General features: G+C 43.4%; 1 protein-coding gene across 9 annotated transcripts in view; it reads left to right on the top strand.

Moving 5' to 3' along the window:
- Positions 1–1967: 1967 nt before the first annotated feature.
- CREB5 (cAMP responsive element binding protein 5) overlaps positions 1968–23711 on the top strand; it is a 261523-nt gene continuing 239779 nt past the window's right edge. For 2 of the 9 annotated variants that reach the window (XM_075745917.1, XM_075745915.1), the window contains exons 1-2: positions 2013–2098; positions 3143–3229. In XM_075745917.1, the coding sequence (XP_075602032.1) occupies positions 3227–3229 (3 nt within the window). In that variant the 5' untranslated portion in view covers positions 2013–2098; positions 3143–3226. Of the gene's footprint in view, positions 2099–3142; positions 3230–4826; positions 4902–23711 lie in introns of all 9 variants that reach the window. The other 7 variants (XM_075745918.1, XM_075745916.1, XM_075745921.1 and 4 more) reach the window with 6 other exon arrangements.

Below are 23711 nucleotides of genomic sequence, written 5' to 3'. Positions count from 1 at the left end.
GTCACATGGGGTCTACAATATCATTCATAAGAAAGCATCACCACTAGACTGATAATTAAAACTATGGCTAATATGTTACCTAGCATTCTGTTTGCTTCTATCTGTGTCAAATTTGCCATACTGATTCTTACTACACAGGTACCCGGGGGCGTTGGGCCCTGTTATCCTTGAGTGGTATCTGAATTCTCCATTGCCAGTTCCAGTTTGGTCTCATTTAGAAACCTGGAGAAAAAAACGCTGTGCCTACCTCAGGAAAACCCATTGATCAGCCACACTCCTGGCTGTGCATCCGTAAAAAGTGTGAGTACATAAATTGTATGATGAAATCTCAATGAGAGATGCAGAGCTGCGTCCCGCACTTAAATCTTTTTGTCATGGCCTTAAATAACTGCAGTGTTTCTGTATGTTAAAACCCTTCCTGTGTGACAGAAGTAACTGCATTTATTAGTTTAGTCATCTCTGTAGTTTATAATTTCAGGACGTTTAGAGGTAAGGCACTTTGCACTCGGTATGCAATTTCCAAGGATAATACCTGACAAAACGAAGGCTTACAGTGGCAGCATCATTGAGCCTTATCCTAAGTAGTTAAATGAATTCAAAACCTATCATCAGTCACTCATAGGATCCGCTTCTATCTGCTTTAAATCCTGCATAAAGTGCCAGCGAATTGTTAAAAGCTGAGGATGACTATTAGATAGCCTAATATAAGCCTGCAAAAGAATGGTATTATTGGCAGTGCTGTATTATTGGCATTTATAAAGTATTTCCTGATTTTGGCAGTGCACGTTTTATTACTCTCTCCTCTGTTAATTGAGTATCAGAGAAAAACCAAAGCAAGCAATACGTTACAGCTTCTAAGACCCTGCCTTGAAACACTGAGGTCTTCTCACGACTCATCCCAGGCTGAGCTGCTAAAACACTGCATCGAAATTAAGTCATACCTCTTGGCACGAATCAGCAGCTAAGTCCAGTTAATTAGCACACGTATCTTTGATAAGAATACCTCCTGGATAACTACGGTGTGGACAGTTAGGTGCTAGAGGAGCATTAGCCTGAGGAATTAATTCTTAACAGAAGCAAGCCCAGGAAAGGCGGCACTGAAGTAGTTACAGGGTGGAATAATAAACTTGTCACCGTCCCAGATAATTATAGACATACTGTCAACTAGCTCCAGAACGTTAAGCCTTGGAAAAGCAGTGAAATACTTGATTATATCAGTTGAGACTTTATTACTGTGCTGCCACAGCGCCCTGCTGGGTTCGCCCCGGCCGGGAGGACACGCGTGGACCGGGCACACCTGAGCAGGTGGACACGCGTGGACCGGGCACACCTGAGACGCGCGCTCGGAGGGCTGCAGCTCGGGACGGAGGTTTCCCCCCGCCTCGGACGCTGCGTTATTTGTTAGCCATTTTCTCGGTAAAACCCCAACAAACAAACGAGTTCGGGGCTGCAGGACCGAGTCCCAGTTGAACGCGGGCCTCCCCTCCGGCCGCCGCTCGGCGGAGGCTGCGCGTCTGCCGAGCAACGGGGGCAGCCCCCCGGCACGGCCGGAGGACCCCAGCACCGCCCCGCTGCGCCTCGCCAAGCTGCCGGCCCGGGGGAGGCAGACGGGGCTGGCAGCCCCGCACAACCCCATCCCCGCCCAGGCGGACACGCAGCCAAGTTCCGGAGCCCTCTCCCGGGCTGCGCGTCCCCAGGTCTCGGCGTCCGGGTCCCCGTTCCCGACTCCCCGGTCCCCGAGCGTCCCTTCCCGCCGCGGGGGGACCCCCGCTCCGGGCGGTGCCGGACCCCAGCGCGGGGGGCGGGACATTGTTTCCAGGCTGACTCACCCCCGCTCCGCCTCCGCACCCCGCGCCGGCGGGGGCGGGACCGAACGAGGCCACGCCCCCGCCCCGCGCGCCCGGCCGCCCCCCCCACCCCCCCCTTAACCCCCCCGCCTGCCCGGCACGGACCGCAATGATTTAGAAGTTCAGGAATCCCACGTGACGTCACGGAGGGTGATGTAATGCTTCTCTAAATAGAACGTATTGTAACCGTCCCTCAGTCCAACGTGGTTCCTCCGGCCGCGCTGCCGGTCCCGTCCCCGCCGCGCCGGGCGGTAAGTTCCTAAAAATACGGGGCTGCCCCGGGAAGGCGCCCGGCGCGGCGCGCAGCGCACCCCGCGCTCCGCCGCACGGCACGGCATGGCGCGGCACGGCTCGGCTCGGCTCGGCTCGGCGCGGAGCAGAGCAGGGCAGCAGCGCCGGGGTGAGCGGCTGGGGAAGGGGCAGCCTGCGGCCGCGGGGGCTCTTCTCTCCGCGACCGCATCTGCTCCGGAGGCGGGAGCGCCAGCCACTGCCGCGCCGCTGCCGCTGCCGGGCGCGGGGATCCCGCCGCTCCCCCGTCCCCGCGGTGCCCCGCCAAGGCGGCGCGGGGAGAAGGGGCGTGCGCGACCCCCGCGTCCCGCGGAGGGTCGGGCAGAGCAGGGCGGCGGGGGGCCCTGGGCGCACGGCCGCCGAGCCGCGGGGCAGCCGGGCTCCCCGCCCGCACCTCGGGGAGTTTGGGAAGTCTCTGCGCGCCGCTTCCCGGGATGGGATGGGATGGGATGGGGCGGTTGCCGCGGGGCGCACGCAGCACCCCGCTCCGTGCTGCCCCGAGCGGGACGGGCAGCTCTCGGCGGAGGGGCCGCGGTCTCCCCGCACCCCACGGCGGGCTGGACGGCACCTCGCCTCTGCCTGCTCCGGCGGCACCCGGCAGTGACAGCTCGGCGGCGCGCTGCCCCGCCGCCCCCTCTCCCCGGTGCCCCTAAACTTCTGGACAAGTTTCGCAGCGCCGCCCGGGCGCCCCAACCGAGCCGGGACCCGCCGGCGGTGGCCGCGGAGCGGTGCGCGGCCGCCTTCCCCCGGGAGACACCCCGGGTGCCGGGCTGCTCCCGGCCCTTACGTCATGCTGCGGGCCGGTGCGGGGCTGATGCTCCGCTTCTGATGCCGTCGGGCCCGGGGCGCGGGGCGGGGGGACGGGACGGGACAGTGCTGACAGGGGCCCCGCTCTGCAGCCCCGCTCTCCCTTTTCAGCCCCGCTGCTCCGCTCATCGCCCCCCTCCCCAGCTCCGCGCTCCCCCCCCCGCCACTGTCCTCTCTTACAGGGGTTTCTCTCTCCCCAGCGAAGTTTTCAGGACGCTAAGAGCTTCAGGAGTGTAAGGGGAATACTTGCTAAACTCTGCCTCCTCTATTATTTATGTCCAAGCATGGTGAGTGATCCTTCATCTCCAGGGCTTAATATAAGCTTTACAATCGGAAAGAGAGAGGTCGTTCAAAGATGGGGGTAGGAATAAAGGAAAATGAAATGTCCATATGTTTTGGGTTTGGTTTTTTTTTTTTTTTTAAATCCAGAATGATATTAGGAGTATCTTAAGCAGCAAGATTAGAAGATTTCCATATATTATCAGTAAGAAACAGTGCTTAGCTAGATGAAATTAAAGCTTGAACGGAAGCGTACTAATTACTGCGAAGCACCTTGCTTGGGCTTTTCTTGAGACCGTGCGGTTTTCAGAGGGATACCCGCTGCCTTGCACCAGCCTTTCCTTGCCTGGCCATTTGGACAAGCAGCAGTGCATCAAGGACCAGTGGTGAGGGAAAACTTTCTTGTAAGAAACTGTCATGCAGAAATAATCCAGAAACCGGACTGAAAGAAAATTGAGAGGTGGAAGGTGAGAGCCAAATGCAAAAATGTAGCGTAATTTGGGGGGATTTTTGCTGAAGGAACTACACTTTAGTAAGGGTATGGTTTATTTTCAGTAGAAAAGTGTACAGTGTTGAAAGTCCCCACTTGGTATTTTGTAACTTTCATGTGGTGAATGAGGTTGTCGGTATCAAAAGCTTGAAATTCTTTATAAAAAATGGCTAAAATCCTTATTTGTGACTCCTTAATCCTAAGGGGAGCTGTACAGGTCGCAAAGCACTAGGGAAAAGTGTGATTAATGATCAGTGATTAGTGATAAGTGATTAGTGGTTTTATTCAAACTGTTACCTCTGACCAGAAGCACACATCAGAGGATTAACAGGCTCTTTAGATAAATGCTCATTAGTGGAAGGGGGAAAGCAAAGATAATAGGCATGCACACAGGGACAACTTTCTAGGAAAATCATTCCTGTCTCTGGCATAATAAGCTCTATTAGCAGGAAGGCTCTTTAATTTAAAAGTTGCTTTTATCTTGTAAATCAAAGATAGATGTAGAAGTTCGCTGCGCTATTATAACCTAAATTTTCCCATATCCACTGGATGTGGATTATCTCAGTAGTGATATTTTATTTAGAAAAACCCAATTGAATCTTTAAGAAACCGAACGTTCCCAAGTGCTAAAGCCCTGCATCCCGAGGCATCCGCTCCCAACAGGCAGAGCAGAGCCTGCTGGCAGCTAACTAGATGGCGCAGTCCTGTTCTTTGTGAGTATATACTCCTGGGTTATGAACTTAGCAAGTAGCAGCTTGCTAGGTGTCCTTCAACACTTACAACAAAGTTGAATCTGTGCTGAGTTGGAGGCTAGACAGTGCTACGAGTTTGTAGTCACATTTTCCACGTCAGTTAATCGAGTGAGTTAAAGGCTACTGGAAAAATGAGTCTCATTTACTGAAAGAAACGGTGAGGGAGAGAAAGGAGGAGAGAATGAGAGAGGGGCAAATAGCTACAACCTGGGATGTAACTCCTGATTGAACTGTTTGATACTGCTTTAATGAAGTACAGTTCTGATGGCCTTAATTACTGAAGCCTAAAAGCTCTCGGTGGTTTTCCCCCCAGCTATCACTGGCAAAGTAAGGTGGTTTTTGTTTTTTGTTTTTTAAAAAAAGTCACTAAAAAGAAAGAACAGTTGGCGTGGTGGTTGAACAAAAGAACTTGAACCTGACTGTACTCTACAGAAAATGGTAAGGAGTCTGTTTTTATGATAACTAACCAGGGATTTCTTATTACTCTTTATCACGCATGGGTTGGGAAGAACCGGTATCTACTGCTGTCCATAGACTTGGCGATGTTTCTTCTGTCCCGTTAGCTTACATGAGATTTATGTTTGTTTGCATCTGTGGAGAGCATCAAAGTTTCAAAACTTTAAATGAAAAACTTCAGTGAAACAGGAAATAGAAATAATGAACTTATGGCATGAAAAAGAAACTGCTCTTGTCTCCTATCTTTAATTTGAGACTGTTAGGAGTAGTCAGACTAATGCTTAAAATCAAAAAGTTTTGTAATAGCATATAAAAAAGGCAATAAGCTCCAGCTGCCACTCTTGAATATTGGATGGCACTCTTCCAGGACTTACACTTGCAGTATTTTAAAAACTTTACATTTTTAGAACAATCAGAACCCTTTCCCCGTCACCAAAATACCCATTAATAGTTCAGCTTCAATTTATCGAACTCTACCTCTGCTAATTTACCCTGGGGAACACATACAGATTAAAAGAAAAGATAGAAGTGAGATTGTACATGTCGTTTTATTTACATCGCCATTTATCAGAACGACTTTCACGGATAAAGTGTAATAGGTACTTTTTAATTTGATGTTCACTTCCTCACTTTGAGAATCTAAAATACGCTGCCATCGCTTACATTTATCCTGTGAGCTGCAGAGGAGTCTTCTGTAAAAGATTGTTTCAGTGAGAGGTGGAGTTCACTCTGTAGTTGATAAGAGAGAGGCAATCTCACGGTGCCTTCAGAAGGCAGCTTTTACGTACTAAACCTTTCAGCTTTGTGTGGGCAGAATCTGTGTGAGCTCAGTAAGTCTTGCAGAATGATTTGAAACTTGGTTATTAACTTGTCTGCTTGTGGCCCCCTTTAAAAACCTACCTCTGTGCCCCTAATCAAGGCATGAGGATCTTAAATATTAGAAGAGTTCTTGCAAGGTTGTTGTTGCTTTTAAAACAATTTATTTAATCCAAGAATTTGCCTCTAATCTTTGTCATCCTGTGTCTCTAATTTCTGCCATTAGTTAACTTTCTGGATTTTCTATAAACCTGTTGCTTTGAGGACTTATGCCTATGTTTATGTGTTATTAGCCATCTTTCAACCTTAATTTTAATTCCAGTGACCATCTTTCCTATAAACCCTTCATGAGGAGAAAATTATTTCTGGACAAGATATTGCAATAAAAGAAGAGCAAAACTGGTTTTACTTAAAGCATTTTTTTTTTTTTTTTAATTATTAAGGACCATGTCATTTATTATTGGAACAAAATGGTAATTTTTCTCAAGGCCCGCAAATACTGATTTTTCTTGTAACTCATTACAGGAAAACTCTACTCAGTAGACACAGTTGCTGGAAACACGGATACGTGTATAAAGCAACAGGTCTTTCACTTCTGCTTCATAGGTCCAGGTGATTCTTTTGCTTTGATTTGGTTTTAGTTATCTCATACTAACCAAATTAATAGGTAGACATATATAATTAAGACAGCTTATTTGGCTTAATCTTTCCTGTATAAACTCTCGTTGCAAGGAATACATGAGTCCTAGGGGAAATATTTAAAATGCTTTGAGATTCTGTCAGTCGTAAGTACTAATGGCAGGGCCGATCAGACAGCTTGGTAAGTTGTTGCCACTCTGCAATATCTCAAAACAATTTCTGTTGATTTGTCCTCTCCCTTTCTCCATGGTGCACGCTATTTAACCCCTGAAAAAAAAACACGTGATTTCTAGGTAAATTATACATTCTGCTCTGCAAATTAGAATGCTCTAAGGCTTTTAGGGCTCTAGCCCTAAAATAGTATTTTTAGGACTTTTGCATTTTTCTGCCTTGAGGAATGATCAAAGTTCATCGCAAATTTAAAGCAACAGTTTGGAGTAAGAACTGTGAAAACACTTTTTCCTCTTACCAAAACGTATAATTACTATGCTAATTTACAATTTTTAAGGTGTAGTATTCTCTGACACAGACAAAACAATATCAGACAAAACCTTATCATGCTGTATTTGAGCATCAGCCATATTACAGCATAAGTACAGAAATTAGCCTTTCTAAACTTGACGTTGAAAAACAATACGCGGTTATGGAAATACTTTGTTGTTGTTGTTGTTATACATATAACCAAAGAAATTAGTTAAATTGTCTCAGGTGTACATAACAAGCACAACATAAGATACATAAAATAATTATTTTGGTGATGTGGTGAAAAGACTTGTTGAAGCAGATAAGCTGTTGTGTCTTGTTACCTCCAAGGAGCTGTTCTGTTGGTTTGTGCACCGATCGTTTGCTCCTATTATGGCTCAGGTTGAAGGGGCAACCCCGACACTTTAAAATAATAGTAGGTCTACTATTTTTCACTAAGTTTATTTTACTCTGTAATTAAAAATACTGAGAGTCGGCATTTTTTTTACTAGCCATCACATGGGAGATGCAGCTCTTATTTGCCCTTGGAGAGTTTAGAAAGAGTTGGTTGCCCTGGTTTGTAGGTTTCTAGATGGTGATATCGAATGCTATTTTATAAACACGAAGAGATTTTCCAAGGATTTCGCTGAAGGCTGTAGGATTTTCAAAGTAAAACATTGAAAGCTTACGACAATTTCCTTAGCTTAAAAGATGTTTTGCTTTTGGTTCTTGTTTCCATCTTATATTTTTTTGAGAATTTGTTCAAGAAGTCAGTCCCTCACACAACTTCAAAATAAACGCCTTGAAACATTGTCATCAGCAGGGTTTGTCTAGGTGTCCGGTTTTAATAATCTCATCCTTTGAGACAGCTCATGTCACTGTTGTGACATCCTTCCACGTAAGGTGATTTGAAGGTGTGGGGTGCAGCCCCGCTTGGCCAGGGATCTCCGCTCAGTCGGTGATAAAAACAGCAACGTCTTTAGAAGAAGCCAGGAGGAATGAGATTTGAATTTAATTGGGGGAAAATACTACAAATCCTCTATTACCTTTGCCAGCATCAGGAGCCAATTTTGCTTTTCTTTGGCTCTGAATGTTTTTATTACTCTTACTAGGGTACTGAGACCTCTGTTAGCGCAGGAACAGGGCATGGTTCAATTTCATCCTCAGCCCTCTACCCCACATAAACTCTACAAATAGTTTCTATCTGTTTTCTTTCTATCGCCTCTTTGTCTTTTGCAGTATTTTGTCAAACAGCTTGCTTGGCTCTCATCTCAATTTCTTCCCTTCCTGAGGGCCTTGTCGTTGGGTGCCACCGCGCAGTGAACATTTTGACGCAGTTGAAGTCCATGGTCCCAATCTCAGTATATTTGTGTGTTTTGAAGTTTTCTGTCCAGGGATGTACTGAGCTTAAACTGGTCATCCTTGAACACACTGCCTAAATTTAGTAGAGAAATGTATTTAATTAGGCTGATCTTTTTCTCATTTAGAGGAAGAAGTGGCCTTTTTACCTGTTTACTTTGTGGGCTTGTGCCTTCAGTTGCTCTTTCATTGCATGTAAGGCAGCGTTGTTCATAGCCAGCTTTTTTCTGAGCTGTTTGCAAGTACTCAGAAATTAATTTGGCTCATGTGGGAAATTAACCCGGACCAGTGCTTCCTAGATTTAACATCTGAGGGTTTTTTTTTCTTTTTTTTTTTTTTCTTCTGGCCAAATGTAAGTAATGCCAGTTAATATGTAATGCTCAACACAGGGGGCTCTGTAGCACAATAAACGGAGTCTGAGATTTGGTTTAGGATGCATTGCATGGAGTGGCTACAACAGTGAGCACTAAATTGAGTTGTTACCGTATTTCACTCTATTTTTTTCCTTTATTGTGCTTTAAATCTTTCGGTTCTGGAGCCCTGAGTTGGTATGGTAATTACCTGTAGAGTAGGGATTCTGTCTAAGTAAGCAGCGGCATGCTTTAAGATATGGATGATATTAGTAGGTCACTCTGTTGTGCATTGATGCTGCAAACCAACTGCCAGTAATTCAGTCATGTGTAAACTAGTTTACCATTATTCCCAGTCCAAATACACCACTCACGTAACTCTTTAAAAAACCTTTATATTCAACAGCAATAGTCAGTTGCTAAATGCAGAGCTTCAAAATGTGAATAGTAAATCATACCTCGATAAGTACTATCTGAATTAATTTTAGCCGGTTGGTTAAATCTGGGCCTGCTTTTGGCTCTGGTCAGGTCAGTGAATGAGTTTGTCACTAAATATTTTTAGGAGCCCAGCAGGAACTCCAAAGGTGACCTGAGTGTGTGATGGCAAAGAGCCTGGAATTATGCTTGTCCAGAAACGAGCACTGTCTGCATTAGAAATGTGGGCATGCCAATACCACACTTATAGGAAACTTCTCTTCTTGGAATAGTAGTAAAATACAACCTGAAGAAACTAAAAGATGAGCAATGTAGTAGGAAAAAGAGAATAAATTGCTTTGTTCACAAATATCTTTTACTACCTACTGTTTAACTTCATTACTGAGTGAATGTTTTAGGAAGAATAAATCTTTATTAAGCGTTTGTGAGGATTTCAACCACCACATCGACTTCCTTTTTTGTGACTTAAAAAAACAAAAAAAGCTCCTTTTGCTGGTGGTGGGTCGGGGACACACACACACAACAGCACACACACATTTGCCCATTTTTTTTAAGGTTGAAGAGATCGGGATCGACATCTGTAGAGACTTCCATGATTTCCCAGAGAGCTCACAAAATGAGGGAAAAGAAGAAATTCTGTAGTTAAAAACAAGTTAAGGAGTTTTCTTTCTTTCCTCACTTCTGTATTTTTAAGTGTATCTGTGTAGCACTTAAAGGTTATCTTATACCTGTTATTAAATACGGTAAGTTTCTTTTACTGGCTGTGCAATAGCAAAGTATTTAAAAAAAGACAGTGTGGAAAAAATGAAATGTAAAAACTAAACCACTTTCTACAATTCCCGTACTGCTCTTTCATTCTTCAGCACTAATAAAGCAGTGCATGGACTCAAGCATGAAAATAGATTAAATTTGAGTAATTGCTAGTTTATCACAAAAAGTGAGAGAAAGCAGTAATTTAACTATTTTGATGCGAATCTGTAAAAGACAAGTTTCTCTAAATAACTTGCTATGAAAGTAGAAAGGATCAAAAGAGCCATGGGCTTTATGGCTGGGTAAGGAGAATTACATTCCTGTGGATTTAAAAAATATCATAGTAGAGCCTAATTCTCCACTCACCCCGATACAAATCTGGAGCAACTCTATTGAAATCTGTGGAGTTACCGACTGCAATAACACTCATTGAGAAGAAAATTAGATTCATGGGGTCTATTCTGAACGTAGCCTATCAGTTGTGTGCTGTGCAAATCCCATTATTAAAGTAATAGCCTGACATGTCACGTTAAGGACGGCTGTTTCCCCAAGATGAACACGTTTGTAGCTCTCCTCATCTTGTGACTACTTTTTAAGGGGGCAGGGGGATATTGAGAATACTTATTTTGTGCTCAATTAATATTCCTTCCGTGCACTCTCCTTCCTCTCACGCGCTTTATGTGTGGGTGCGCAGTCTGCACTCTCCATCATCTATCTGTCTGTGTCCCTTTGGCTGTGACAGTCACCACTCTGGCCTCAGGCTTGCACGACGTAGACGAAAAGCTCACCAAGATTTTCAGTTAAGCGTGGCAGGATATATAATTCTGCTCCTAAATATGATGTGCGTTTTCACTCTTGACGATGCTGTGGTGAGTTGGGAGTAACACCTTAGACCTCAGTTACGTTTTGTTTGTGGAGTTCTGTGGGTTTGGTTTTGGGGTTTTTTTTTCATTTTTGAGGAAAAAAAAAAAAGAGGTGGAGGGGGAAAGATGTGGGAAGGCAGTGTAGCCTGCAGTTTTAATAAATTGAAGTATTTGTTTGCAGCACTGGAAAGCAAGGCCCAAGCCACTCCAGCATCCTGCACAGTTCCCAGGCTGACCTGCAAGTGAGAGCAAAGTTTTTCCGAAATTGGGAAAAATCTCTTCACTGCCTGTGCTATTCTGATTTTTTTTTTTTAACAGCAATCAACAGGGAATTTTGAATAAGAAAAACACTGTAAAGAGTGATAAATAGACAGTGTCCAGTGTACAACCCCTACCTCCCCAGCCCTGTTCACCTACACTCACTTCCAATTTTCTTCATTTGACCCACGTTACATGCGGTCAGCTCTGTAACTTTTGAAATTGGTTTAACGCCGTTGACTTCTCTGAAGCTGTGTGGACTGAGGGTATGGCCCACCTTTTTTTAATTAATGGCACACAATGGGCAACTTCTGCATATAATCTTTTGTGGGAGGATGTACCAAAAAGTTTTAGGCCTTATAACTGACCCTGGTGTGGAAAGGTTCTCCGGACCCTTAACAATCCAGAGGTTAATTTCTAAAAAAAAAAGACAAAAACGCCACAACTATTATTTCATTGCCAAACATTTTGAAAAAGCACTATTTATGTAGGCCCTATATAAGCACACATTGTCTTATGTTCCTTCTCCCGGCTTTGCGTTTGACTGAACCATTATTCTCAGAGCGCTGCTGTGCTGAGATCATCAGCGATGATGGTGTGAAAACAAACAAGTTTTAGCACGAGAAGTCACTATATAATTTGACAGGGAGGTTGTCAGCACCAAAACATCCACATTAATTTCATCTCTGGTCAAAGCAAAATAAAAATCAGGTGGCAAGTGGGAAAAACACATTCTTAGGAGGAGGGGGAGGGGATTGGATCTAATTCTGCAAGGTGCTGTGTCAACTAAAAGGAGGACCTGTTGCCATCCCCGTTAAAGTCAATGGGTGTTGAGGACACTTGGGGACTGGTGGCATTGTGTCCTTTTTCTCCAAAGTTTAGTAAAACTGCTGAGATGAAACTTAATTCCTTGTTAATTCAAACTCCTAGCAAGTTCTTGGGAGAAAAGCTCTCTTTGTTAAAGAGCGAGATGCCCTCCATCTCTTTAATAGAGAGGTAAAAATGTATGTGCTCCAATTCGGTAGCCTTCAAGGAGTCCTTCAACACGAAAAGTGACAATAAAAGCTGATACTCTGCAGATACCTTAATTGTACAAAAATTCTGCTTCAGAGAAAAACATTTCTGGCCTCTGTTACATTACATAAAATAAGGACAGAGCTTCCTATTTTATTCTGTTGAAAGTGATCTTTAATGTTATCAAGAATGATTTTATTTTCCCCAGTGTTAAATTAAAAAGCTGTTGGACTAATGAATGCAACTATGTGTAGTCAAATAGGTGCTGTGAAAAATAAGTTATCAAACGATGTGCATGCCACCCTCCCCTTTTTTTTTTTTCCTCAGTGAAAAATTATGATGGGTTCATTTTAACATAAACAGTTCAAGTCAATGAATCCCAGATGAGTCAATCAACTTAATAATATCCTAAAATTTAGGGGTTCCACATAGTTTGTTTTACTGCAATGCCGTGGCTTTACACTTGAACCTCGTACAGGATTATCTAAATTGAGCGGAGCTTGCAGGATACACAAGGAAACACTTTGAAAACATTGCTCCCTCTGTAGCAGTTAGGATCTACATCTTGTATTTTCTCTCTCGTGCTGTCTGATTCTATACAATTTTTCTTGCCAAAAAACGAGTATTCCAAAATATTAGGACAGCCTATTTCTAGACTGTCAGTCTTCCAGTTTTCATTTTGGAGTTTTTAGTCAGTGCACTGTCAGCCAAATGCTTTTCAGCAGACTGAAAGTTTTTATAGACAGAGTAAGCTTAGGAAAAATATTTTGAGTGTTGTAATTAATGCTAAATTGATTTATAATGAGGACAATAACAGATATGATGATGACTGTCTTATCAAGCTAGTCATGGAAATAGATTTTTTTTTAAAAAAAAAATTTGAATTTGCTATGTTGGTTTCAGATAGCTTAAGTGTACTGAGGATGCCTTGCAGTGAAGTGTCGGTTTGGCACGCTGCGTATGATGAGATCCTTGCTGTATCTCTTCTTTCGAGGAAACACCCTTCTGTGAACAGGGGAAGATGTGGCGTTGGGAGTGCCGCTGAGCCACGTGGCCACGTTGCATGGTGCGGGAGCACGCACTGCACGGTGGGTGCGAACGTGGCCGCAGAAGCCTCCTTGTGCCTTTCCCCACTGATAAAATTGCCAGCCAGAATGGTTCAAGTGCCTTCAGAAAGCCCAAGCAAGATTTCAAGCAAATCTCTTACTTGGCTCCAGTGCTTAGAAAACACTGGCCTATGACAGGAAAATGCCCATGTCTACATTTACAGAAGTGTTAGTGCTGTATAGCACCTGAAATGGACAGGTATCACATGGACAATGCATTTTATAAAATATTGATTGTTTGTAGTTCTGACATTGCAGAATTTTAAGAACAAAACCAAGGCTGCAATCAGGCAATCTGGTTTGTATGGAGAGATCCCTGTCTACATGGTGATGATACACGACAATAAACTGTCTAGCTTATTGCTGGGGGAGAAAAAGGCAAAAGCAAGTGCTCCGTGCTCTGGAAACAACAGGTCTTTGTTAAAGGCTGGTTGTGAAAGTGTGAAATGAAAATGCAAAAAATGGTACTTTTTTAGCCTTTTATAATTCTGCGGATAGCATTTTCCTCATCTGCCCAGTGCCTCCGTAATAGCCAGCTTCAAAACACATGCTGAAAAAGCATCATCCTTTTGGTGCCTGCATTAATATGCTGGTTATTTCTCCATCTAACAACCAACTCAGCTTAGAGCCATCTGTGTTTTCAAGTATGGTGCATGTAAGATGGCCTCTGAAGTGGCAAGGTCCTGACAGAGCCTCTTCTCTCTTGCCAAGCCCCATATTTAGCACAGAGGGGATTTCCTTGCCGTTGTGCAGAGAAGACAGTTGGGCCACAGGGTTTCTCTGCAGCCCCGTCCGATCCTGAGTTAAGTCAAGTAGCAGTTGCCGGGGGTAAGGTGGGCATCCTGCGAGCAGCAGCTTTGGAGGGGAGTTCATCTGTCCTGTGCAGCCAGGCTGGTGACTTTTTTGGAAGGAAAAAAGTATTCACCCAAGACTTTCACATGAAGAAATTCACTGAAAAATGTGGAGGCCTGAAAGTGTTCACAGTTACAGATCAAATTTTGTGACTAGCTTCAGCCAAAATGAAAGGGGAGGAAAATATGTGAAAAAGTCAAAATACTTGATTTCAACATTTTTTCAAAATAAGATACATCTCCTTTGAAAATTTACTTATATTAAGGAAGATACAAGGCACTAAATCATTCAGAATTTTTTTTTTTTTTTTGGTGCTGAATAAAGCCTTTTGGGTTGATGCAAACATTTTTATGTTTATTTATCTGTCTGTTCTCAGTTTAGGGGACTTGAGTTTCTTTACCTTTCTTGTCTGCACAATATACCCTTGCACATGTAAGATGGGGCAAGCTGCTGGAAAGCTGTGTTGGTTGAGCGCTTCAAACAGCTGGGTAGAGGCCTTTTGTTGGCAGAAGTGCCAGAGCTCCCAAATATTTCCTAAGATTTGGTCTGATCTGGTTTGATCTGACTGGGACAGAGAAGATGACTGCCTTCCCTGGAGGGCAGTGCAAAATTGGCTTCATCAACTGATGGGGTCAGAAAAAATTGGCTGAAAGAAACCAAGTCTTTGTACGGCAGCTTCACTGAGAATACATTTAGTAGAGGCGGTCCTCTAAGAGCACTGTTAGAACTATCTTGGATTTTTTTTCAATTAAATCATTGCATAATTATTAAATTCAGAAACTGGAATAAATGAAGAAATAGTCTTACTTGGTTGTGCTACTGGATTAGGTTTTTAGGGTCTTTTTTCATTTATTTATTCTTTAGGCGAAATGTGGATGTCTTAAATGGAAACCTGTGATTGGGAATGTTCTGGTGAAAGTTCTGGTAAAAGGTTAGATTAATTTGAATATTTAAAAATGGATTAAGGGGGAGCTGAAGGAACAAATAGCATTTTATAGGTACAGATTTTTTGTTTGAGCAAATCAGCTACTCAGTTTTTATCATGGGACATACTGGGTTTTGAGGGGGAAGAATTTCTTATTCTAGTTAAGTGTGGAACTGCATTTCTTGCAGCTTTTCTTAAATCCTGTGGAGTCTTTTAATCTCCATGTGATGGCTCTTTAACTTGTCTTTTCAAGTGTGTTTTTTGGTGGCTTGATGGTATGTAGAACATTTCCTTCCTGTACTTCAGCATTTCTAACCAAAATCTGAGTATGTTTGAAACCTTAGCTTATTCACACTTCCTAATCATAATCCCCTTGGTTTCCTTGTCAGCACCTTTTTGTGGTATTTCTCTGGACACCTCTATCTAATATCTCCAGAGGTTATTCTACAGAGTAACCTTTGACAAGATCTATTACTTACTACTTACTGCTTTTAACAAGGTGAAAAGAGGTCAGGCTCTGTAAAAGGCAGGCATTATTAGAAGACTGCTGGAGAGTCTCTTGGTGGCTTGTCCATCTCTTCTGGCAGCACCGTCTGCGAATCAGTTCAGAAGCCGCCTCTACAGCCCAAAGAAAATACATTTATGATGGATACGATCATGTGTAGATAACACACGTCCTTGGGAAAGTGGTTACTATGTGCATTACAAAGCTCCAGGTTGTTTCTCTGTCAAGGTCGTAGCCTACCGATGCACCCACTGAAACCTGTGAGATTTTTGCCGTCAGCTTCAAGCGTAACAGGATTTCAGGCTGTTAGTTTTTCTGTGATCCATTTAATTGAGCTTCATGAGCAATGGCAATGACTTTTGCTGCTGCAAAAATTGAATCGGTAATTTGGTTACTCTTCCTGTCAGAGTTCAGGATCTTCTGAATGAGAGTTGGTGTTGTCTATTTCTTTAACTAAATTAACATGCAAAAGCTACCTCTTTCTGATTTGAAAAAACAGGTTGCAAAATCTCATTTTGTCAAAAGAGTAACTACAACATCCTTCTGGTTGACATACAAAAATCTTAGAAATTAGACAAAACATATTTTCTCCCAAATTAATTAAAAAGCTGAGAAATTGTACAGGACAGTTTAGACAAATCCCAGAGGTATCTAAAGTGCAATTTAAAAAAAAGTCTTGTCAATTTATCTGCATGCATCTTCTAAAAATGAATGAAAAATCTTTCTAGGGAGTTTTGAAATATCTCAGTCTGGGGTTTTGTCAATGAAGGATGATGATTTTTTAGTCTGGTTCTATCAGTTACTTACCCCAGCTTGCTCCTTCATGATTTCTGTACATATAGAACCTACAAAAACTGCTGGTATACCTTTCAAATGTGAACAGCTGTAGTACAGAGTAAAAAAACCCCACACTATCTGAGCCTTAACAATAAATCCTAAGAATTTTTCCTCTCATCCCCAAACACTGAAAACCAGACTAACCTGTTGCTAACATAGCTTTCACTTTCTGCCCAGAGTCTGTCAATTAACCATATGCAGCCAGTGACTGAACTGCTCTGTCTTGGGATAGAATTTAAATTTGATTTACCTAATGGGAACCGATTGCCACATGACTACCGTACGTGTATGGCATAGGCAGCTGGGGCTGAGCTCTTTGCAGAAATTAGACGTGACAACTGTCTTGAGAATATCTAACGGTATATAGGGAGAGCAGGGTGTAAATGTGTAATGCATATTACTTATTTTTGCTTCAAACAAGAAAATGAAAAATGAAGTAATGCCTTTTTTTTCAGTATGATCACACAGAGGTTAAAATATATACTGCTAGGGCAAAACAACTTTCTGCAAGAAAGCTAACAGCAGCGTGAAATCTGCTTCTCTCAAAGCCTTTGGGTTTTGTGGAGGCTCTGCAAAAAGCCATGAAGTCAGCCTCTGCAGGTGGAAGCCATCCCTGCTAGAAACTCTTGAACTTTTACAGTAAACCTAGGTCTTCATGCAAGCTTGGTACAATTATCCTAATATGAGGATTTGTGCATTTTAAATTCCAGCCGCAAAAGTAAGGTGCTACCAGAATAGAAAGGAACTGCTTTCCTCTCTCTACCCTGTTTTGACTATGATACAATAACTCACAGTTGATGAATAACATCTGATTTACATTGTCAGAGATGCTTGTGTATGTGCTTCTTTGTTTGTTTGTATTATTTTTCCCCCAAACCAGCCACAAAAGCCCTGCTGCTCATCAGCGTAAAACTTTACACTGACTTAAAGGGGAATTCCGCATACAATTGAAGAAGAAAAAAAAAAAGTTAAAAAAAAAGCAGAGCCTGTAGTGTGGGAGAAAAAAGGGTGATGCTCTCTCTTTCTCTCTCTTCACATCTGTTTTCTTGCTTCCTTTTACTCAAGATTTTCAAATATTAGGAGTGTTAGAAACAGTATATGTCCCATTCTTGTTGCATTAATGCTGTAAGGTGGGCTTGCATGGATTTTACAGTTTGCCTCAGATGAGACAGAAGAGACTGCACGATGGGCAAACTAACACTTAAAACCAAACCCCTGCTTGACAGTTCCTTTAGCCAAGTTCTAGGTGGCACCCAGCTTTGTGTCCAGCCCCCAGTCTGGTGGCTGGAAAGTCTCTCCACTGAACTACAAAACCCCTTATTAAGTGTAGAGGACTGTGAAGCTGTAAATACAGAGAGAGTACTTGGAGTGGTAGGTAAAGGTCAAAGAAATTAAAAAAAAAAAAAACAGGGGAAAAATAAAACAAAACAAAAAGATCCAGTGAATCCTTGTGAGTGTAGTGACTGGGAAGATGAATTCCCTTGACTGTTAACTTTTGTTTGTGTGTAGCCTGGTTGGGAGAATTCAGTTCAAAGTAAATGCATTTTAGATTTTCTGTAAGGTACCTGTGTGACGGTTAACTTGATGCAGATGAAATTACAGCTACAAATCTGTTAGCAGCTGAGAAACTCACAGCTCACCACCTCCCCTCTACGCGTACCTATGACGAGACCAAAAAAAAAAGCAGCTACAGGGCTTTCAGTCCAAACTCTTCGCTTTCAGTGTAAGTTTTGCTTCAAACTCGGAAATGAGAGGTCTGCTTGGCCTAGCTGGGAGCTTGCTTGTCACCGTGGGGATGGCTTTTTCAAGTGACGGTTGACCACGTGCTCCGTTTGCATCAAGGGGAGCAGAAACCTGGGAGCTGAGGCTCTTCATTAAGAGTTTGGGCTGTGTTAGCTCTTGCCACTCATTTGACTCCTGCCAAGGGGGAGGCATCTGTCCTCCCTTCATGGGTACCTGCTGGATGGGGGAAGGCAAGTTCCCTGCCCTGCCTTTTCCTGTAATGTTCTCGGTACGTGGTCTGCCTGGGCTCCTGCGTGAGCACAAGTTGTGGCACGTATATCAGGGGTTTCCCCCAAATCTAGGGTCATCAAAATTAGGTCTAAACATAGCGTGCTACAGTGTTTCTAACAGGAAGCACCAGATTACCAGAGCAGAAGGGTGTTTGCAGGTTTCCGAGGGTATTCAGTGGTCATAGGAGTTGTGGTAGGGGGGTGAACGTTCCTTCCCCTGAGCTGGACCCAGTTTGGAAGATGGGATTTTCCTTTTTGGCAGGCCATGCTCACAGGGAGAGAAGCTCTCTGCTCCTAGAGCAGCATCATCTGGTGGCCTCCTGTGCTGAGTTTCTTAAGGCTGCTGAGAAAAATTTGGAAGAAACAGCCCCAGGTGAATTGGAAGAGGGGTGACAGTGCGGAAATGTGGTATTTCCCAATCAGTGATGTACTCAGCCCCTCCCACATCTCCAGGAGAAAGTTCATTTGCCATAAGGTAGGGTAGGTTTTCTTATCATGAGCAGCATACTCCAAAACAACATTGGCTTTAATTTCAAAGCAAAGGGGAAATGCTAGTTCAGAGGAATCTGTAAGTCAGTGAAGGTGTTTTGTGTCAAAAGACAAGTTCTTTTTCTGACTGTAAACATTGTTACACTATTTACAATATAATACTGTTGTTTATACTTTAACTTTTTGCCTATTAGAACAAATTTACTTTCAAGATGATTAAATGCTCTTAACTTTTTAACATTCTTTTAACCAGGTTGTGTAGTGATTATAATTTCTTCTGGAATAAATGATTCAGGTTAGGTGATTCTCTTGTGCCAGCTGGATAAAAAATCTTGCAGTAAATTGGTATGGTATTAAATCAGATTGCTGCTGTTTCTGCTGTTGTGCTGGGATTCTGCTCTAAGATGCTTGTAATTTCTGCATTTCCAAAGGCTTGGAAAAATACTCTCATGAAAAACTAAACATAGTGGGTAATGAAGGCTAAAATTCTTTATACTAATCACACCAATTGGAAAATGATCTTCACTCAGCAACTCTTTCACCAGCAAATTAAGACAGCGAGTATGTTGGTGTTAGGGATGGCGTTTAGTTTGCAACAACTTCTAGCAGGCTCTAGCGCTGTTTTCTGCCTCAAACCAGTATGAGTGCATCTTCTCTTCCTCTCTGTGAGGACTTTTCTTCACAGTTATGTGGTTTGTGTAAAAAAAGAAAAATTAAAAAAAAATATTAAAAATTGGGATCTGTATCTTGTAATTTGTTGCAGTCTATCCAGTAGCAGTCCGGGTTTGTCTTTGCTGTCTAGGCTTTTTAAGAGTGGCTGCAGGCTATGTGCATCAGCCCACATGTCAGTGGTGCCTCTTCACATCACTAAACGTAGTTTTTGGTTGCCTTTTGCAGGTTTCTTTAGATGCCAGCCTGGCAACCTAGAGGAACTTACCGCGTTCTTTTCTAAATACTGAGAAAGAAGAAAATTGTGGCCCTTCCATGCAAAGCATCGCTCCTCGCCATCGCGAGCGTGCTTTTCCCAGTCCTTAATGCTGCATAAACTCCTCCCCTAGACGCAAAGATGCCCACCTACGGTTCGCGTAGCCCGGCTCGGTATGCGGTACCGGCACAGTTGCCGGTGCGCGGTGAGCGCAGCCCCGCTCCGCGCTGCCGGGCCTGCCCGGGCCGCGCCGCCTCCCTGCGCGCACTCACCGCCAGAGGCTGCTGCCAGCCCGCGCCTGGCGGCGGGGCGGGGCGGGGCGGGGCTGCGCCGGCATCCCCGCTCGGCTCGGCTCGGCTCGGCTCGGCTCGGCTCGGCTGGCTCGGCCCGGCCCGGCCCGGCCCGGCCCGGGCCGCGGCTCTAGCGGGGCGGTTCTGCGCCGTCCCGGGAACGGGGAACTCGTGGGAAGGGCTCACTCACGATGCCTGCGAGAGCCTGAAAGCCTTTTTCTCCAGTGTGAATTCTGCATCCGTTCCGTCTGTCTTTCTGCAGCAATGCTCGGTCTAAAGCAAAATCTTTAATCTGTCAGTTCGTTTCATACATGCGAGCGTGCAATAACTGAAGGAACTCAAAGTCAGTCGTATATAAATCTCTCTGAAGAGCAGGGGAGCTACCCAGAGAACCGAGTGTTTGCGAGATCAAGATTGAAAGGCGATGAATTAATATGATTCTGCCATGGGGCATTAAAACACTGTGTACATTCACAGGGATCCTAATATTTTTGTGATAGTACTCTTTAAAAACCGAGAACATCAGGGGTGTTGGTGATTATTTTGTACAGACAAACAAGAGCTCTGTTTTTTTCCCCAGGAGTGCATGGAGTTTAATCAGCAAGATTTAGATCTTAGGCTTGTTCTTTCAGCGTAGTAGTAAATCATTCTTAAATCTTAAGGAGATGCTTCACAAATTCTGCTGACTATCAGTGTAAGTCTTCACATCCAACAACGCTGATTTATTTAAGTATAGGTCTCATGCCTTTCGCGAACATACCATCTGCTTAAATTGTGTTTACTGTATGGAAGAAGTCAGCATTTTACTGGTGAATTATAGAAAAATGATAGCCTGACTTACTCTTTAAGTGACACCTGTTTAGGAATAATTTGTTAATTGCTACTTTGAGGCTGATTCTTGTGTTCTTCAAATGAATAGTTAATATTGCGTACTAATTTACTGAATAGCTACTCACTCTAATGCAACAATAATAACTCGTAATTACCTGCTACAGTTACTCCAGCCTGCTTGCAGGATTCAGATCTGGAGAAGAGGGTGGGAGAGATATGTGGGATAGAGAGGAGGTTGTATTCTTCGCAGGTGCAAAGTCACGTTATTCATTCATGTCAAGAGACTGTAGTTTGTAAATCTACCACCCACTTGCTCGGTGTTGGAAGCCTTTCTCCAAAGGAGCTCTGGCGAGGTACAATCCTGGCTCTCTGCGAAGAGGGCTTGCTGGAGTCAGCCTGCGATTGCGGTGCTGGCATTTGCATCACTGCTGTTCTGAAGCATGTAACATCTACATTTTGGTCTAATTACAATCCTAACAGCTGGCCCATGCTGAAAATGATTGAAAATTTTTCCTAGTGAGACAAGGGGAGTTTAATTTTTTTGGTAAAGTAGTTCTGCGTATTTTATTAGTATGCCCAGACTAAACATGAAACATGTATCTGACATTCTAGCAGACTACGTATATACATATATGTACTTTTGCTAATGTTATTTACTTAATATACACGGAAATTTGTCAACTCTGTGAGACTTCAAAGTGAAGCCAGGCACATGAGTGAAAATTGCAGGTACTGCGTTGGGCATACTCACTCTGCGGTCAGCTGGAGCTGTCAGTGCTCAGTCGGTGAAAGGTATTTGCTTCAGACCTGTGTACTGCTGCTGTAGGCCAGATTTCTGTCTATGAAAAGCTTTATGCCATTGTAGTGAGTGCTTTTATTGGTGGATATTTAGTTGCTCTGCATAGTTTTCTTTTCACGGCATGTACTACTGAGTAACACAGGGACTGCATAGTGATACCTCCCAGTTTAGTGCAGGACTCTTAAATTAACACATGTAAGAAACTTTATATTCTTGCAGTGCACATGAAAAGGTATAATTAGTCACTTTACTATAGGAAATAGATTTGTATACATAGAAAAGTATGTAAACAAATGTATGCCAACAAGTACACAGAGTACAGTACATACAGGACAGTAGTGATTGCAGTGTCATTTATTTCCCAATTGCTCCTAAGTCTAGGATGGCAACACATTTGGCTACAACAAGGGCAACTGTGAGAGAAAACCTTTTGGTTTATAGCTTTCCCCTTCTATGCAAAACATGCTACTGGGAAACAGGAAAGAGAGTCCTGCTGTGAAGGGGCAGAGGCCACTACAAAGCATCATGTACAGTATTCTGGGTATTAACATGAGTGGGCACCACGTTGCTCAGAGAAGCTACTTTTAGTGAGATAACTATTTACAGGAGTACTGCAGCTATGGCTATCATTAAATCCAGGTGCACATAAACTGTATGCATGAGATGTAGTCACTTGGGTGATCTCACAAGTGGGTTTAGGTTGGGTTTTTTTTGTTTTCTGGGGGAGGCTGGGTTGTTGCTTACTTGTGACTGGTGACCAGGTGCCTGTTCACAGCTTGGGAGTGAACTGCTGGGATTGCTGTAGTCTGTCTTAGCCGCTAGATCCTTCTCAATTTGACATACTTTTTTTTTTTTTTTTTTAATGTGTCTGCTAGGCATTACTAACAGAAGTCTGTGGGTGGCTAGCTTTGTTCCTGGGCTTCCCTGTTCATATTTGTGCTCTTGCTGCTCCTCATGCTGGTAGTGCCTTCAAGCTGGCATCTCACAGCCGCCGTTGCCTATTTTCACTATCTGGGCTTTGACTTCCAGTCTCCCTGCCACCCCCTGTGCGTTGCTGGATATTAACTGAGTACAAGCATCACATCACTGATGCATATCAAATCTGGAACGATGGTCAAGCACTTTACCCACTTGTGTCTGGGTGTTTCTTGGAGGTTTTGGATTTCTTAGGATTTAGCATTGAGTCCCCATGTCCAAAGCAGGAAGTCATATTGCTTTTCCATTTCAGCTTACTGGTTTTCAGCCTCCTGCTCCACTTGTGTTTAGGAATAACTGAAAACAGTTCTTACAGTCCTGAAATGCCTCTTCCTTAGCATCTTCTTCTACAATGAGACAAACACTAAAACATGAGTCTCTTCTCATGTCTCGTCCAATTTACAGTAGGCCAGGCTGGTGCCCTTGGTGTTTATATTTGGTAGCCAATAGATGTGGCAATGTACCAGACCTACTTTTATCACCATAAACAAAGATGCTTGGATATATCTCGGTAGTATTGCCTCAGCTGGTGCTAATGGGTTTTGACCTCTTTGCTGTGCCTTTTTTCTCAGCATTTTTGAATTGGTGTATATCCTCTGATTATTTTTTTTCTGTTTTTTGCTAAGGCGGTTGCTCTAGTCTTTACTAGTTTCTACAGGTACAGAGTGCCTTTTTGCAGGGTTGCTGGATTCAGCAGTTCTCCTAAAGCACGAAAACTTCTACATTTTAGCTTGTTTTTGCTTGGCCCTACCTTGTTTTCTAGGTGTTGTTCTCTTTGAAACTTAACCTATGTGTTCAGTCAGAGCACTGCATGACCCACAGTGACTATTCATCCTCAGGGTATTAGGTGAAGGAGTTGTGGTGTTGTATTGCATTCAAATCAGTGTCTTGCTCTGCCCTGTTGCCCAGCGGTGGGTGGTACTCCTGTGAGTCATCTACTATAAATGCCAAATGATAGCATCTTTTGCTTCATGATGTTCTTATTGGCAGCGTCATGCACCACCAGCAGTCGGTCACATTTCTCCCGTCTAATATTGCTGCTCATCACAATTGCAGTGATCATGTTGCAGCTGGCTCCACAACCCAGCTGGAATCCAGCTAGTTGTTTGATCCAGTGGCACAGTTGCAGATAGAGCTGATAGTTTTCTTGTATAGTATTTGTACACAGACAGACTTTGCTTAAGTTACATGTCATATATTCTCTCATAGGGAATTTTTCTGTCCTCAATCACTGCCTGTGCAACTACATGAACTACTCACCCCCCCTCCCCGGGATTACTGCGGCATTAGTATATAAAGC

Source organism: Balearica regulorum, chromosome 2 (assembly GCF_011004875.1).
Source record: "Balearica regulorum gibbericeps isolate bBalReg1 chromosome 2, bBalReg1.pri, whole genome shotgun sequence".
NCBI classification, from domain to species: Eukaryota; Metazoa; Chordata; class Aves; order Gruiformes; family Gruidae; genus Balearica; species Balearica regulorum.
Note: the sequence above shows the minus strand (reverse complement) of the source record. Positions and strands in the feature narration are given on the sequence as shown.